This window comes from Fundulus heteroclitus, chromosome 4, assembly GCF_011125445.2.
Source record: "Fundulus heteroclitus isolate FHET01 chromosome 4, MU-UCD_Fhet_4.1, whole genome shotgun sequence".
Classification (NCBI taxonomy): Eukaryota; Metazoa; Chordata; class Actinopteri; order Cyprinodontiformes; family Fundulidae; genus Fundulus; species Fundulus heteroclitus.
In genome coordinates, this window is record NC_046364.1 from 2,338,556 (window position 1) to 2,356,316 (window position 17,761).

The 17,761-nt window shown below is 41.6% G+C and overlaps 1 protein-coding gene across 2 annotated transcripts; it reads right to left on the reverse strand.

Moving 5' to 3' along the window:
• Window positions 1-223: 223 nt before the first annotated feature.
• Window positions 224-8,086, reverse strand: LOC105937711 (ras association domain-containing protein 8). 2 transcript variants are annotated; one of them, XM_021324824.2, is made up of 6 exons: window positions 7,994-8,086; window positions 5,135-5,244; window positions 3,806-4,441; window positions 3,466-3,731; window positions 573-749; window positions 224-439 (listed from the first exon to the last, which is right to left on the reverse strand). In XM_021324824.2, the coding sequence occupies exons 2-5, from the start codon at window positions 5,235-5,237 to the stop codon at window positions 621-623; spliced, it is 1,134 nt and encodes a 377-aa protein (XP_021180499.2). In that variant the 5' UTR covers window positions 5,238-5,244; window positions 7,994-8,086; the 3' UTR covers window positions 224-439; window positions 573-620. The 2 variants fall into 2 exon arrangements, with proteins under 2 accessions (XP_021180499.2, XP_012734647.2); XM_012879193.3 differs by having other exon boundaries at window positions 3,460-3,731.
• Between the last annotated feature and the right edge of the window lie 9,675 nt (window positions 8,087-17,761).

Genomic DNA, 17,761 nt, shown 5'->3' on the forward strand with positions numbered 1-17,761 from the left:
AAAGAAAAGAGTTGTGCGATAAAAATGGGCTGGGTTTCAAACTATGACAAAGTATAGTTATGTATGAGTTTATTTCAGTTTGCTAATCAGGTTGTAAAATGGTAATGTTTATGTTTCTTATGAAAGAAAATGGACAGATGTAGCAGCTTGGGAAAACATGCTGGGACGTTTGAGCCGCAACGCTTTGGCGGCCTCTGGTGGAGAACAGATGAACTGCCAAAACTTTATTTTGGAAATGGAACAAACACATTTATTCTTCATATAAAAAGTGACATTACAGGTCACACAACTGTACACACTGGTCAATATATATTTAATCTCTTTAATTTATCTTCACACATCCGGGTTATCCAACAAACACAACGTATAATTTCACACACGCAGACAGACGCAGCTGTATTTTGATCGGCCTTTAAGATTTCTCCTCTCCATCTGTGTCCTGCAGCAGAAAAAACAGACCCTATCAGTGTGTGTTTGTTTTGTAATTCACATCATTTTCAAAGTAAATTATTGGACTCCATAAAAAGTAGAAATCATTAAAGATGGATAAATAGGGCCTGTTTGTGACTGACCTGCTGATGCCTCGGCTGTTCCTACTTCCAGACGTGAGCCTCGGTGAGCTAGACTTCGTTAACAGGCAGCGGCGCCACCTGATCAGCGTAAGGGTTCACACCAGCCTGCTGGATGAACTGCTTCAGGTCACACTGCCTCAGCTCCTTGCTCAGCCCGTCGATCATCTCCAGCCGGACCTGGAAGACATCAGACGTTTATCAGGAAGAACCGTCTTATTGGTCAGTCAATGCTGCTGTAAAGTCTGTGGGAAGCAGAGCTATAATGCTGCTTAGGGTTCACCCAGCATCTGCGCCGTAAAACATTTTAAACCTGCAGTTTCAGGCAGTTAAACATGGAGCTGAAGTTACTTTATAGGTTTGTGTTTTCCGCCTGAAGCAGCTGGGAACTGATGCTAGATCAGCTTAACACGAGTTGACCTGTGAATGCCTGTTAGACAGGATTCCACGTGTGACTTAAACACCAGCTCAGATCTTTTCACTCAGTATCATGTCTGTCATTATTTCACGCCACATGATTTCCTTTAACGTACCTCCTTTAACGCAGAAACAAGTTTTCCGTACTGGAAGTTTCATGTTGTGTTTTTTTAAAACTGGCCTCATTAAAAGGCGGCTGCATAAAAATGCTGTTGTAGCTGCTCTATTACTATATAAGGGTGTTAAAACCTCCTTTATGTTTTAAATACAAAATCTCAACTAAATAATTGATGCTGAACGGACGGATGAACGGAGGAGATTTCAGAGACATCTGTCCACACACAAGGCTCTGAAAGTCCATTTTTATTGTGCCGATAAAAAACGCTCAACCTTTTAACTTTTCTCAGCCTCCATAGAGACAGAAAACCATGTGACCTGGAACTTCTGCATGGATTCAAGTTTTCTTTTTTTTAATACAGTTTTGCCAAAGTTGCCTTTCTTCAAAGGAGTCTATTTTAGAAAACAGCAGTATCTATTTTACCGCCTTTTATTCCTGTGATAAGAGTCACATTTTCCATGAAATGTTGACGCCTGACCATAATCTCGTTTAGGGCACTGAGACGACTGGAACCGGCTCAGCAAACATCGATTCTTCTGTTTCTCCGTCATCTTCAAATCTTTTTCATTCACATTTCTGACGACTTTTACTTCAAGACATTGACAAAGCTGTGCCGCGATAACGCAGATATGATGTTTTTAATCGGTAAAATAAAAAGGTTTACCTGGGAATGTCTAAAAAAGGGATTAAAAGACGGCTTAAACTCCAAGTTTGAACAGTCCTGCTCAGTTTATAGAGAAGAGTTTTGTTCCCAGTTGCAGCTGAAATGTGTAAATATTCCTAATTTTTCTGCTCTGGTTTGGCTTTTGTCTCTCATGAACAGCCTGTTTTTCTCTGAGCCTGATTAACTTCCTGTCTTTTGGAAATGCTGCTCCTTTGCTCATTCCGGTTCTTCTTGTTTTCAGGTTTCTCTTCTGTCTCCTTTATTTCTGTCTGTTGACTAAATGCGTGGAAATACTCGACATGTCGGGATGTTTCTGTGACAGGAGGGTGGGGATGGCCAGGCTGGAGGGGACAGAGTTCCGTCTGTGACCTTCAGGTTAAAGGTCAGCTCTTGTTTCCAACCTGATGATCAGCAGCTCTGAGGAACCAGAACGGTCAGAAATAAACCTGCAGAGTCTGTAATCAGAGTAGAGGCGTGTTTACCTGCACATCTGCTGACAGCAGCACGTTTTGTCTATGTCATGGAAATTTGGCTTGTTTACACAGCTTTTATTATTTAAAAGCAAATATGAGGGTTTTTGATTTGGGTTTCTGATCCGTTTTAGAAATCAGAAACTAATTTGATTATATCTATACTTTTATTGGACTTCTAGTTTGGTTTTTAATACATTTATTAACTATACTTTATCTATTCTGGGTTATTGCTAGGATTATTTGATCTAATTAATTCAACATTCATTAGATTTACTTATTTGTTAATTTATTACATTCTTCTCATCATTTCTATGCTTGGTTTTAAATCTGATGATCAGGTTTCCACCCGTCTGCTCGGTTATTTTCCTGAATTCTCTTCGTTTAGCTCATTGGGTTTTTTCCTTTTCCTCGTTTATTACTCGTTATGTTGTCCTCGTTCTGAATGCAAATGGCCCCACAGATAAAGATTTAATTATCATGTTTTACACACATTCTGCAGGAGTTATGTTCTTGATTCCCACCTTATTGGTTTCCTGCTCAGTAAATGGGAAATAAATTTATGTTACGTATTGAACATTTTTATTTTTATTTTTTTTAGAAATAAACAGACTTCCTGCTCTCAGACGTGATGACACAATAAAACCAAAAAAACATCAATTATAATGTGCAGCAACTGTTCAGTTTTACTTTTTTAGTCCAGCACTGCACCATCTTCAGTGTTTCTTTCTCTAATTAACCCAAGCTGGCTTCTTTCTGCCTATCTCTGTCTTTTTTTAATCCTCTTCTTCTTCTGATGCTCCCCCTCAGAGAGCCATCGTCTCTTCTTCACCTCCATTTTGCACGGTCCACTGTTCCTCTTTATTTAAGCATAGCTCCGGTCTGTTTACACCAAAATCTGTGAGCTGGATTCAGATCATCAGAGGAATTTGGGGACAGTTTTAGGGGTTTAAATCTGATGCCTAAAGGGGCTTTATGTTGTTTTCTCTGCTGTTTTGTGCCTTAGTTTTACTCACTTTACTGAGCTCTGTGTGTTTTTGGGGATAAACCGTGTTCAGACAGCAGCCAATCACAGCAGGGCTTTCATCAGCGAACCTGAAACCAGCTGCAGCTCTGCTGAAATCATGCAGCGAGGCTGCAGACGTTTCTTTAGCAGCTGAAATCCTAAATAATGTGAGTGAAAAGCTGCCCTCCGCCAGAATGGTAGATGATGAGGTATACCTTTACCGTTTCTTCTGCAGTCTGCAGCTTCCACTGCGAGTCCGCCAGCGCGGCGTCCAGATCCTCTCCCAGCTGCAGCCGGTTGTGGAGCTCCTGCGTCAGGGACCTGAGGGCCTGGTCCGTCTGCCGGGCCTCCTCCTCCTCAGCACTGTTTGTCTGCGTTCGGCCCTGTACGTCCTGCTCCAGGTGATCCGAGCGGCTCTGCAGCACCTTGATCTCGTAACTCTGATCCTCTATGGACGAGTGTATCTGTTGGAGGCGTCGCTGCATCTCTGTGGAAGACAGGTTGTCGTTACAAACCGCAGAGGACACAGACACCTGACCTGAAACAGATCTGAAGCTGCACCTTGTTCTCGCTCCAGTTCCACCTTCAGCTCCTCCTCCCAGTTTTCTCCGTACATCAGCTCCACCTCGCACTGCTTCAGCCGATACTCCAGCTCCTGCAGGTCCTCTGTTAGGTGTGGAGGTGGATCTGGAGCGGACGTGACCTTCTGGTCCCATAAATCTGCCTCCTTCTCCAGAGCTTCAATCTGAACCTCGAGGTCCTGCAGCATCTTCTGCTGCTGCAGGATCTCCCTGAACATCTCCTCCTTGTGAGGATCAGACGGAGGGTTGGGACGATCCTGGAAAGTATCGGAGGAAGTCTGCACTTCTGCTGATTCCCCCAGAGTGGGAGACCAGTTCCTGCTGCGTTTAGTCCTCCTGGGGAGAGTCGAGGGTCCCAAATTGAAGGTGAGGGATTTCTGAGGAGCCTTGTGGTTAATTAGTTCTGGTTCTGAGGGCACCAGCAGGGGAGGATCCTTCTGCTTGGAGGGTTTGTGAGGACCTTCACTCAGGCTGGGACCAGTTCTGCGCAGGATGAAGTGGACCTCTGCAGCCAGCTGCCCCATGTGAGCCAGCAGCTGCACGGGACAGTCCTCAGGAGCCAGAGCTCGCTCCAGACCTCGAAACTTCCTGACCAGAACATACCGACCCGTCTGGCCTGCATGTGCAGAATAAAAACATCAATCTTCTGCAGAAAGGTTGAAGCTTTACACATTTTTAAGGCAACAAACAAACTAAAATGGTTAAGAAAACATGCAAAAAACATGTTTTTTAATTCTGAAAGTGGTTCAAAGTTAGATCTGAGTTTAAGAAATGTCCCGCTCTCCTGGTTATCTCTCCTGTTAGTTTATTATACTCTGCCCTGTCGCTCTGATGATTCTTCTAAAGAGATTCAAACTCAGCTTTTTTCAGACAGACTTAAACCACTATCCTTCTGTTTAGTTACAACATCCCAGATCTCAATCTTCATCACTCATCACAGGCGATCCACAGGGTTGCTCTTCTGTTTATTATCTATTATATCTATCTGTTTATGTCTCCTTTTAGGTCACATTGTACAGGAGTTACAATATACAGTTTAATTATTAAGCAAATGCTCTCCTATCTTTTTCCTTTCACTGTTGTAAAACTTAGAAAATGTTGAAATCTGTTCACTTTAACATAAAGCGCTTGAAGAAGATGTTTCCCATAGTTGCAACTGGGCTGTCTGTGATTAATATCATGCAAAATGAGCATTTCCACTTAAATATTAATGTTTTTTATCTCATAAAGACATAAAGCGTGTTCAGTAAGGCCAAATAAGGCAGAAAGCTGCTTGTCTGAATGTTCAAGTAATGAGAAAACTACGTACCAATGGCCTGTGCGAGAGAGATGACCACGTCCTGACAGGAAGTGTTGAGAGAAAGGCCACAGACCACCCTGACGACGCCGTCCACCCAGACCTTCAGCTCCATGCCTGACCTGAGCGACAAGGCAATAATATTACACCTTAGGCAGACGAAAAACACATTTCTCTGATTCCTTTCTACTCATTCTTTACAACCTATTGTCGATTAAATTACAACTAAATGTGAAAATGTCTGTTACTAAATGTCTGGAGTGTTTTTTTCTTCGGAAAAAAAAGCAGAGAGGACAGATTGACTGTAATAATTTTTCCATAAAATAATAAATCTTTACACATGAAAGTCAAAGCAGTCAATTGGAGCTCATTTTAATGGTGTTTTATAGTTATTCTCGTGACTATGTGCAGGGAAGCGGCCTGCAGCAGGAAGGAGATGAAGAAGAAGGAAAAGTTTCAGAAAATGCAACCCTCTAGTTATACAAGCAAAACTTTTGAAAAGAAAATACACATTAAATCTAATAATTCAAACAGTTTCCAGGTTCTAAGATTATATGAATCAAATCTCGAGCTTAGAAAAACACCTAAGTCATTATTACTGTCTCACTGTTTATTATTTATTAGCCCACATGAATAATGTAGATATGATAATTTTACAGTAACTGTAAACTGAAACCAGCTACTGTCTGTGAATATAATCACTGAATTATGCAGCAATACTAAACAAATCTAACCAGGTTGGTTATATTAGTTATTCTTTACCCTCCAACCATCATGATCCACGGCTCTTTTGGTTCTCCTGTGTTTGCTTTGTGATCATTTCTGGGTTTATTATTGTCAGAAAGAGCTTGCCATACACAGTTGTCAGTTATAGCCATTAGGGTTTTGCCATATAAAGTATTTTCTTTGTGTTTAGTTTCTTATTTCTTGTGTCCGCTCATCTGTGCAGTTTGGTTTATTCTCTTGAGATTCAGACTTTACTCCCTCTTGGTTTGTAGATCTTTCCGGTCTTAGTTTAGCGCCGTTTAGGTTAATTAGTCTCCGTCCCTCAGGTCCCCTGCTCTCGCTCTACCTCCGCTGCTCTGTCATGGCTGCAGGACTCACACCGGGGGGGAAACCTTCACCATCTGGACCAAAAACCAGCATCGTCAGGCCAAACTGAATCTCTAAGCGCAGCCTTCCAGCTACACATTTAACTTTTGCTCTTTCCCTCTTCTCCAGGTACCAGAACAAGACCCGGACAAACAAGTCTTGGTCTTGCAATAAATGCCTGAAACTATTCCGTCACTAAGTTCTCTCTCTGAATGAGGGTCAGAAGCCAAACAGGACGCTATGCATGCTTTCTGATTGGCTCAGCTGGTTTTTCTTGGGCATTTTCCACCATTGCTTCAGTATTTAAGATCCGGGTTTGTTCAACATGTTCATTACATTACATCATGGCTCCATGTCCTGGTCTACCCATGCCTGTTTGTCGTTTTTCATCATTAAACACTTATCTTTCCACCTCTCTCCCTCAGGTGCATTTGGGTCCGTCTAAAACCAAACATGGCAGCAACTACATCACCTGTAAAACTGTAAAAGTCCTTAAAGCAGCTGTTTAAAGTGGGTCCAGTCTACGTTTCCTGTTTCCTGCCAACAGAGACCAGGTTACAGCAACAGCAGCTCAATGAAAGCTTCACACCCGTCAGATAACACTCCTTCACACACGGCCATTAAAATATCAACCAATAAGGAAAGCATTAATTCCTGCAACAAGCATGTAAAACAGAGTCAGAAAGTAAAGGAAAATATCTAAAGAACCCCACGGCGTCCTTCCGACCCGACTTTGGAGTCGTGACTATACAGGTTTTTATATTTTCATTGAATAGATCATATGGAACTCCATTATTATCAGGTTTCATCCACTTCTGATCAAAAAGCTTCCTGCATGCTCTCTGCAGCAGGTTACCGGAGGAGTTTGGCTTCTGGAAAAGCCTTCTGGGCGGGAAGGATCCGAGCAGAAGTCACATGTTTGCAGGTTTCTGCTGAAAGCAGGAATGCTGCAGAACACGCTGACATTCCTGGAGCCAGACTCCGCCCTGCATACCGCCAGTCTCTGTTTACTTACATCAGTATCAGCTTCACTCACAACCCAATCCATACGCGCCGATAAGGAGCTATTTTATTCATTTAGAAATATTTATTCTTTTTACTTTATTCAGGGACTTAAAACTGGTCTTGGTGATTTTTAAAAATATTTTATGTCCATCAACAACAAGCTAATTAATCCTAAAAGCTTCATAAATTGGAAAAACTTATAGATAAAATGGTTATTTAGTTATTTTTAAATGTTTGAAGATCAGATGTTTCAGACCAGTTTCCATCCCTCTTCCAGTAAATAATCAGCTGTCAAATAAAAATATTATAAAAACAATGAAATTTACTCTTAACCAGTTTCCCTTCATTTGAAATGTTTCACAGCGGTTAGGTTATAGTTTAGAGTCTAGAGTTAACAACAAATAATAAAATAATAAAAATCAAGTAAATCTCTCAGAACAAACATTGTTTTTCCCAAAATAGAAGAAAGGTTGATTTAATCCACAGTAAAATGTTATTTCTTTTTGGATTTATATCCATATTTCTATATTCTCCATAAAGAAACACAAACATTTAAAAAAAGTTAATTTAAAATTTTCTTTACAATGTGTTCAGTCATGAAAACTTAGTCGACTCTCATCAAACACAACAATAAACAGATTATTCTGATATTATTGTAATAAAAGCGCGCTGTGCTGTGTGATGTGAGGAGCTCAGAGCTGCAAATAAAAAACTTAAACATTGTTTCTGAGATTTTTATGATCTGGAAATGAGGAAATCAGAGCCGACACTCACCTTCCCGTTGAAACCTCTGTTTCATTCAGCTTCTGAGTTCAGGATGGGTGGACGGCTGAATGAATGTGACCGTCACACCTTGCAAACCACACTTCATCCAGGGAGGAAGAGGAGGAGGAGCAGGAGGAGGAGGAGGAGGAGGAGGAGGAGGAGCAGGAGGAGGAGGAGTGATGTGTGGAGGAATGCTGTTCTTCTGGTTGTTCTGCATCAAAGCGATGTCACCCTGAAGCTGCTGGGACATAATGAACACTTTCACTGCCGCCCCGCTCTGATCCTAACGTCTGTTGATGTAGTTTTAACAACTTTTTGTAAATTAAAGGTTTATTTTATGAATCTCTACCTCTGACCTTATGTTTATTTTTCATAATCCACCTGTTTCATTAAATTTGCCAAACTAAAAACAGAGAGAAACTTTTTATCTTATTATGAAAATCCTCTTGGTTCTCACCCCTCTAACAGCTAAATTTAGACCCAGAACTACCTGCTCCAAGCTGTTCTCATGCTTCACTGATTTGGTTGCAGGTTCAAAACCACTGAGTGCAAATGGCCTGTCAGTGACGTCACTGTGACGCAGATCTTTGGCTCCTCCCACTGAGAGAGAAACAGGAGAATATCCTGCTGCGGCCACCGGCGCTGTCTGCAGATCTGCAGCATTCCTGCCTGCAGGCCATGTTTGAGTCAACAACTCCTGAAACTGTGACAAACACAGAAATGAGCAGAGAATTAGTGGATCAGTGGTTGGGTTGCCTGTTTAAACACCCAGCAGTGAGATAACGTGTCATTGTGCTGCGTGATCTCTAACTTCTATATCAGGAAACAGAAGTCAAAGGGGTGCTTCGGTAAAACTAACTCATCCACAGTCCAATTTTCAGCTTCTGAAGCTCCTAATGTGAATAATTAACAACATTTTATTTAAAAAACACTTCTCATACTGTCAGGTGTAAGACAGAGTTATTTACAGAGGGTAAAATCAAAAGAACGGACATAAAACCACCAGCAGAAAGGCGGCCCGGGGTCTCCCTGTGCAGGGGTCAGTTCTCTCTGGGTACTCGGCTCCCTCCCACAGTCCAAAAACACGTTGTGCCTTTAAATTGCATCGATGTATGAATGTGTGCAGGGTTGTTTATCATGGGAGCCTTCAGGATGCCCTTTCATATAGTTCACCATAGAGATCCAATACAATCTAAGTTTTCTTCCACTTCAAGTCAACTCATCTACCAGCCAGACCCATCGCTCAGTTTGGCCTCTGCTGCTCATGAAAATATAAAATAATTAAGGCTAATTCCAGCTTTTGCTCCGCCTTGCTTGAAGAACATCATCATTGGGTGACTGCTTTTCTTTTTTTTTTTTCAAACATGCCATGAAGAGACATTATGAGGTTTAAACACCTGGGGTCCGTTCTTCGTACGTCGCTAACTCAGTTAGCAGGATTTCATTGTTGACGATTTGGCATGATCTTGGATCATTTGGTTCTTCGAAAGACATCCTGCACTTGTTGTCATAGCAACATGTGCGCCAGCTTAAACCTGCTCGAGAGCAGGCTTATTTCATGTAAACAAGATTAGATCACGGCTGTATAAGCAGAGGAGATAGGGAAGTCTGCCGTAGCTATGTCCATTTTTATGACTGCAACCTGTTGCGGAAGATGCAAGAATAATTTGCAGAGTTTTTCGAATTAATCGCGTATTGCGCAATAGACAGGATCCTTTAGCGCAGCGCGACAGTGTAATTGTAGAGAGATTTTTCTTGGTGGCTGTTATAAACAGACAAACACATCTTTTAACAGTGGCTTTTAAAGAGGAAAAAGTGGTGTTGAAACCATAAATATAAAATATTTAAGTGATTTGTATGATTTTATTTTTATCATATTCAGTAAGAAGATTTGTTCAGGCTATTTTATTGTGAAGTTTAGTTTTACTTTGAAAGGCTTGCTTCCTGTCGAGCCGTATATTGTATTAGAAAAAACTATGGATGGACTATCTAGACACGGAGCAATACAGTTTTACCGTGTAAACTGTGGATGACTTGGAAAAGGAAAATTTTAATTTTTTATGGATAAAGATTTTTTTGTTGTTAAAATTCCCAGTTTCCACATGTCCTTTACTTCCCGTGTCTAAGGAATGACACTGAAATTTGGATCTCTTGACATAACAAGTGCCTTTTTAAAATAAAGTATAATAATTAAAGGCTACCATTTTGTAGAATTTTCTTGTATTTCACTTTTACTTGTCCCATTGTTCTAGTGGGTCCCGTGGAGGCTCTGATATAAAAGAACAAAGTTAATTTCAAATTATTAAAATGCAAAAATTTATACTGTAGAAAGTGATAGAAACATCTACCATGGACAGTACGCATTAATTTGTCTGCTGCTTTTTGCCAGCCCTCTCTCCTGGCTTTAACAGATTTTGAGGTGTTTTAATTAATGACTCAAATTCGGCATAACCTTCCAAGCTCTTGTTCTGCTTGGGAGAAAAAACTGTGGGCGTTCTTTGGCCATGCTGAACAGCCAATAGCAGCACTGCTGATCATTGTTTCTACTATCGATACATTTCCCCTTTTAAACAAACACATGAACGCGCAGTTATCTCAGATAACTCAATCCAGCCATACTAATCGTAAACAACAGGTGTGTTCGAAGAACCCAATTAGCCGGATCATGATTAGCCGGATGAAATCATCTTGGATGTCTCATTTGATCTTGGATGTTTTAAGCAACGTACGAAGAACGGACCCCTGGAAAAGATTGTACTTTATTTCACAGATACTGAAAGGATGACATTGAAAATGAGTTTTTAAAGAAATCCTGTTGGCTTCAAAGGAAATAAAAACGTTTTACTGTTGCTTCTTTTCTTCCTTTTACGTTTTGATCCATTCAAATTTTTATGCAGCCCTGACTGAATAGTTATTTTTTTTATCCTCCAGTTGGGCTGCGTCTAAGGAACATTAATGCAACATCCCCATCTGGTGGTCGATAAGGAAAAATGCAAGTCTGTGTGTTTTAGATTGAAATTGCATTCTCCTGTAGCAAACTTACAAAAATAATTTTCATTCCAGTACTGCAGTCAACATGCAGCCTCTCTCTCTGGGTCCCCTGCTCCAGTTGGATGGGTTGGACTCATTCCAACAACGATGATACAGAGGAAAACCAGAACACGTCTGACTTTGCTTTAAAAATACACGTGTTCAGGATTAGGTTCTACTAACTACAACTATCATTGCACGTGATTCAGTTTTCTGTTCTTAGTGGGTTATCAAAACACAGATAGATAGATAGATAGATAGATAGATAGATAGATAGATAGATAGATAGATAGATAGATAGATAGATAGATAGATAGATAGATAGATAGATAGATAGATAGATAGATAGATAGATAGATAGATAGATAGATAGATAGTACTTCTTGTGCTTCACAAATCTGGAATAAACTTCCAAAAAACTGCAAAACACTGAATTCCTTTAAATCCAAACTGAAAACCCTCCTTTTATCAGGGCTGCTTTCAGCCCTGATAAAAGGAACACTGACCAACATATTTGATTTTTTCACCGGATGCTATTAAACTTTTGTTACTGGTCTCACAACCAGTGACTGTTTTGATTTGCTTTTGGTGTTTTTATGTTTTCATGATGTAAACCACTTTGAACTGCTCTGATGCTGAAATGGGCTACAGAGAAACTTGACTTGACAGAAAGATCTGTTCAGAATACCAACTGGAGACCTCCAGGTCAAAATGGGAGTCAGGTGGTGGAGACAGAGCTAAAATCAAGTGGGACGTCCAGATACAAACAGACATGGTAATGGCCAACCAACCGGACATTGTGATCATTGATAAGCAGCAGAGGACAGCCGTTGTGATCAATGAAACTGTCCCCCAGTGAGGGAAACATCAGGAAAAAAAGAGAAACTGGTTGGCAACAAACCGAAGGGCATTACCACCACCGCAGTCCGGGTTAGACCGTATAAAAGGCCGTTGTTTATAAGTTAAATTGCTTTGTGTTTTTTTTTAAATAATTTCCATCATGCAATGCAGGAAAGGAAATTAGAAATTCAGAAATAACCATTTAATACAATCTCTTTTGACATGTGTTATTGAAATGTATAATAATTTTTGCGTTAAACATGTATATTTTGTATGAGAGCAGACAGATCGCTTACAACTACGGGGAAGAGACTTCAGTTAGAGTACATGAGCTGTATGGTAATGTAAGAAGTGTTTGTCTCCCTTTGGAATCCCAATTATAATAAATACATATATGTTTAAGTGTTTAGTCTCTGATAATTGTTTTCTCTCTTCTCTGCCAAATCTTCGAACCGGGTGAGACGGGCCATTGTGAATGAAACAGGAAGAACTAGAGGCCGCCATAACACGCGACTTAGACTTAGACAACTTTATTTGTCATTTTACAGAGTGCGCACAGAAAGAAATTTCGTTTGCATACAGCTTGGAAAATCACAGTAAATTGCAGTAATTTACAATAAATTACAGTGTCCATTTTTCGCTTCAGTAGTTCAACGGTCTGATGGCATATGTGCAAATGTGCAATATGCACAAGTGGTACAGAGTCCATTTTGCATTTTGCAGCTTCAGCAATTCAGAGTCCCTTTGGTGGCTTCAGCAGTTTCGGCAGATCAACAGTCTGATGGCAACAGGGAAAAAGCTTTTGCAGAACCTGGAGGACCGACAGCGGATGCTGCGGAGCCTCTTCCCAGAGGGCAGCAGGGAGAACAGTCCATGGTGGGGGTGTGAGGGGTCCCTGATGATGTTACGGGCTCGAGACACACAGCGCTGAGATGAAAGGTCCTTTATGGAGGGAAGAGGAGCCCCGATGATTCCTTCTGCTGTCCTCACCACTCTCCTCACGTTCCTTCAGTCGGAGGCACTGCAGCCTCCACACCACACAGAGACAGCTGGACAGAATGCTCTCTATGGTGCTTCTGTAGAAGGTCGTGAGGATGGGCGGGGGAAGGTGGGCTCTCCTCATCCTCCGCAGGAAGTACAGTCATTTCTGTGCCCTCTTCATCAGTGATGTGGTGTTCATAGACCAGGTGAGGTTGTCTGTGATGTGCACCCCCAGGAACTTGGTGCTGCTGACCACCTCCACAGCTGAGCTGTTGATGAGCAGTTATAGAAGAAAAAAGTGGACTTTAATTGTTTTGGCAGCAACAATCCTCTACTACCCTTTTCTAGTATTATATTTATTTTTCCCACTAAATACATATAATTTAAAATTAAATAAAACTAACAACAGCTCTTGACGTGTGTGCAAATCATTTAAAGCGAGCAAAGTCGTGAAAAACAAACAAACAAAAAACAGCTGTCCCCGAGAGTCGAGTCCTAGTTCAGGATAAAGAGCCGTTCCAAAGAGTCGGATCGGTCACGAACGTCACATCAGTGGTAGGCGGAGACTTTGTGATTTGGCGCCTAATTAAAGGCACCTGTTGGAGTCTCAGGCCACAGTCACAGGACGACGCGGGAGCGCAGGTCGCTGTTTCCTCTCCGGTAAGTTTTATTTCTGATACCTTATTCTAGGTTGTTTGTTTCCCCTGATGTAGTTTTGAAGCTATTTCTTTTGTCTAAACAGCGCAGCAGACAAGAAACAGCCCGACTCCGGCTCTGCTTCGCTGAAACGTCTGAGGAGGAAACATGGCGGCAGATCTACGATGGACACTGAGAGGATCTCTGCAATCAAGCTGAGAGGATCTCTGCAATCAAACTGAGAGGATCTCTGCAATCAAACTGAGAGGATCTCTGCAATCAAACTGAGAGATCTGCAAAGGTAGGAGAGACAACTGCTGGAGCGGCGGATCAAGACGTCTAAGGTAGGAGCTGCTGCGGGTGATGATGATGATGAAGGCCAAAGCGCTTGGCTGCTGCTGTGCTGGGAGGTTTTGATGCTCCGCCGAGAGTCGATGTGCTAAATGGTGGGAAACAAATATGGCTGTTAAGGGTTTGATTAATGTAATTAAAAACTGTTCGACTGATCATCAAAGGTAGGTGAGACAACAAAACGTCTAAAGGTAGGTGCTGCTGTGGTTGATTGCTGAATGCCAAAGTGTTTGGCTGCTGCTGTGCTGGGAAGTTTTGATGCTCCGCCGAGAGTCGAGGGGTTAACTGGTGGGAAACAAACAAATATGGCTGCTAAGGGTTTAGTGAATCTAATAAAAAAAATAAAAAATGTTCGACTGATCATCAAAGGTAAGTGACACAAGATGCCTAAAGGTAGGTGCTGCTGTGGTTGATTGCTGATGGTGATTGCTGATGAAGGCCAAAGCGTTTGGCTGCTGCTGTGCTGGGAGGTTTTGATACTCCGCCGAGAGTCGAGGGGTTAAATGGTGGGAAACAAACAAATATGGCTGCTAAGGGTTTAGTGAATCTAATTTAAAAAAAAAAAAAAAAAAAAAAATGTTCGAATGATCATCAAAGGTAGGTGCTGCTGTGGTTGATTGCTGATGAAGGCCAAAGCGTTTGGCTGCTGTTGTGATGCTCTGCCGAGAGTCGAGGGGTTAAATGGTGGGAAACAATGGCTGCTAAGGGTTTGGCAAATCTAGTTATAAAAGCTGTTCGACTGATCTACAAAGGTAAGTGACACAAGACGCCTAAAGGTAGGAACTGCTGCTGGTTATTGCTGATGAAGCCCAAAGCGTCTGGCTGGTGTTGTGCTAGGAAGTTGTCCTGTGCTGAGTCAATGAGCTGAGAAGGATTCTGCTGTGGTGAGAATCCTTCTGTCTTTGTGGTTTGCTGCACTGTTTGTGAAGCATCTACTGTGGCCATTGTGATCTGCTGGGTGTTTAATGGAACCAGCATGTTGTTGAAGGTTGAAAATCAATGGTGGGAAACGCAGGTGGCATCGCTGAGCTACTGCTGCTAATAACTCCATATTCTCCTTCTACAGATCAACTACTGGACCATGTCTTTCAGTGGTGTTTTTTTTTTTTTTTAACCCTACCTCTCTCCTAGACCAAGCTAACTGCTGACCACGTGTTATATCTAACCTTTCATGCTTTTAAAATCTCAGTTCATCTTTTTCTTTCATAGATAAAACTGCCTAAGGAGCTACTGCTGCAATTAACTCTTTTTCTCTTAGAATGAATAAAAAGAAATGTCAGATGTGGAAAACAGAGCACGTGCATCACATCAACCAGCTTCAAGAGGAAAGCCTTCAACTTCTGTAAATCTAAACATTGAATGTAATAATAAAAATGAAGAGGAAAAACCATAAAGAGAAACATGACAGTGAAACTGAAAGATGTGGAAAAGGAATGTTCTGATCTGGTGTAAATGCCCCAAGGCCCTCTGTATCCAAAAAACACCATCTGCTTGTTTTGATGGAGAGCATCCAATCACCACTCATGAAATTATGATTGCAATTAATTACTGGACCGCATCACGAGGACACTAATGATTAAACCTTGAGTCCATACCAAAAAACAAAATGATTTTCTATTCGCTCCCGGTGGAGGAGGTCTCATTTTCCCGCTGCTGTCTTGTCTTTCTGAGCTCTCTTCATGTCACCTGAACTCTGGAAACTATGGATCTGGTCAGCTAGTCTCTCAATGCTATTGATCAAAACATTTTTTTTTTTTTTTTTTTGATGGGATGGCTGGGTAAAGGGGACCCGTCCTGATGGGACACACTTCGTGGGATACACCCTAGACTCCTGGAACAGGTGGAGAATGGTGTGTCTTTCAATTTAGTCAGCAGAGGACGTTGAAGAGATGTTTGGATTCATGATACTCGGATTTCTTCTATTTGGATTCGGAGGATTTCTGATGTATCTGCAACTTCAGAGGATGTCTGTGGTAATTATGTCCATGATCAGGCCGCCGGCCACATTTGATGCGATTACTAAGGCTGTGAACGAGCAGACGCGTAAGGTGGATGCGATGCAACGCAGGCTGGCTTATGTGGTTGAACTCAGAGGATAGGTGGGATAAATCTGGATGCGAAATACGAAAAAGACCAACAAATTTGGAATATTGGACTTGCCACGTGGAGCCAGCAACAAAGGACTCAAAGCTTTTTGAAGAAAAAGTCTGCAGCTTTTTCTCAAAACAAAGGTGTATTTGGATTTAAGCTTTCCCACTACCTAAACATCACCTAGAACTTATGGCAGGAGGGCCTCTGGACAGCATTCATGGACAAACTTCACACATTCACACACAACTGACGGCCAAAATTCTACATGGACTGGCACTGCGACACTAAAAGGCCTCCAATGAAACCCTCTGCTGAAATGTCTAGTCCAGGGGTCGGCAACCTGCGGCTCTTTGATGCCTCTGATGCGGCTCAGCTGTTGAAAACAATTATGTCACAGAGCTGTGTACCTCATGCAGACAGTCGTCAATGCTGGCTGATGAACACTCCTCACCAGTTGGTGGCAGTAATGCGCACTGAAAAGATGTTTGCCAACTGTCAATAAACTCAAGAAGAAATAATGCTTGCGAGTGGCTGCAGAGCGAAATAAGTAGAGGTTTGTGTTTTTTTTTTTTTTTTTTGTTTTTTTTGTTTTTTTGTAGTTAATTCTACAAATGACAAGGGGACCACGGTGACACAGGACCTAAAATAGGTGAAGAGAGCTAAACAGCAGGATAAGAGTCGTTTTTATATCTGACATTTGTTCATTTTCAAAGTGAGGAAAAGCAAACTGCGCTTGGCTCGAGGCTGTGAGCGGAGTCCTGCGCGGCTGAAGTCGAGCTTCAGGTGCCGCCTGAACGTCTATAGCTCGTCTAATGCAGCTGTTAGCTGGTTAATGACAGGAGCTCGTTTAACTTTCCCGGATGTGATTAAAATGTGTTCAGATTAAAAGAAAAGTATTCCGAAAGTACCGTTTATATGGGATGAAAATCAAATAATCCAACCATGACGTGCGTTTACTCGCACCAAGCTTTATTCAAAATAAAAACTCTGACATTAGCAGAGTTGATGATTTCCATAAAACAATAGAAGTTTTGTACTTCTACAAAAAAAAGAGGCAAAGATGCGTTGGTTCTGCTCCCGGTCCATTGTGTCTCAAAATGTGTTATATGCAGTGTGATTTAATTTAAAATTTCAAAAGGGTTTTATGGCTCCCAGTGTTTTCTTAAATGTGTGAAATGGGTCCAAATGGCTCTTTGGGTGGTAAAGGTTGCCGACCCCTGGTCTAGTCATATGTGCTTTTCTTGTGCTGAGGTTTTGTGATATCTCAAACTGTACCCTGGTAAGGATAATATGTGAAATATGCCTCTCCCTCCAAACTTGGCTCCTATTTTTCCAGAGTTAAAAGGCATGTTATAGGAGCGCAAATGCATTGATTGGGTAATCAGCGGTCATGTCTATTTAAGGTAGGAAGTTTTCTTTGTAAGGTGTTCCAACTACCTAACAACCGCTGGTGAAAAATGACCGCTAAAAAAGGTAAATACAAGCAACCCTGCTTTCTATGTTGCCTGGAGATGTGTTTGTGTTGTGATGGACATTTGACATGCAAAGAACAAAATAAACGGACAAAGCGTTCAACATGCCCTGACAACTCGGACTCTAATTCATCCAAAAAAGGTAACAATCGGTGCGTCAATTCTATTACCCGGTGCAGCACCTCAGAGGCTTAAAGTCCACAACAATACAAGTCCAAAACTGTTTGCATCTTCACGAACTGTGCATAAGTTTGGATACGTCTTTCTGCATGGTCAATGGTGGTGATTGCAAAAGTCTTGTCTTTTGCAATCACTGACTGGAGGTTACGTGTTTGGAGCGGAGAATCAGCTGATCGAACTCCGCTCACCTGAGGTG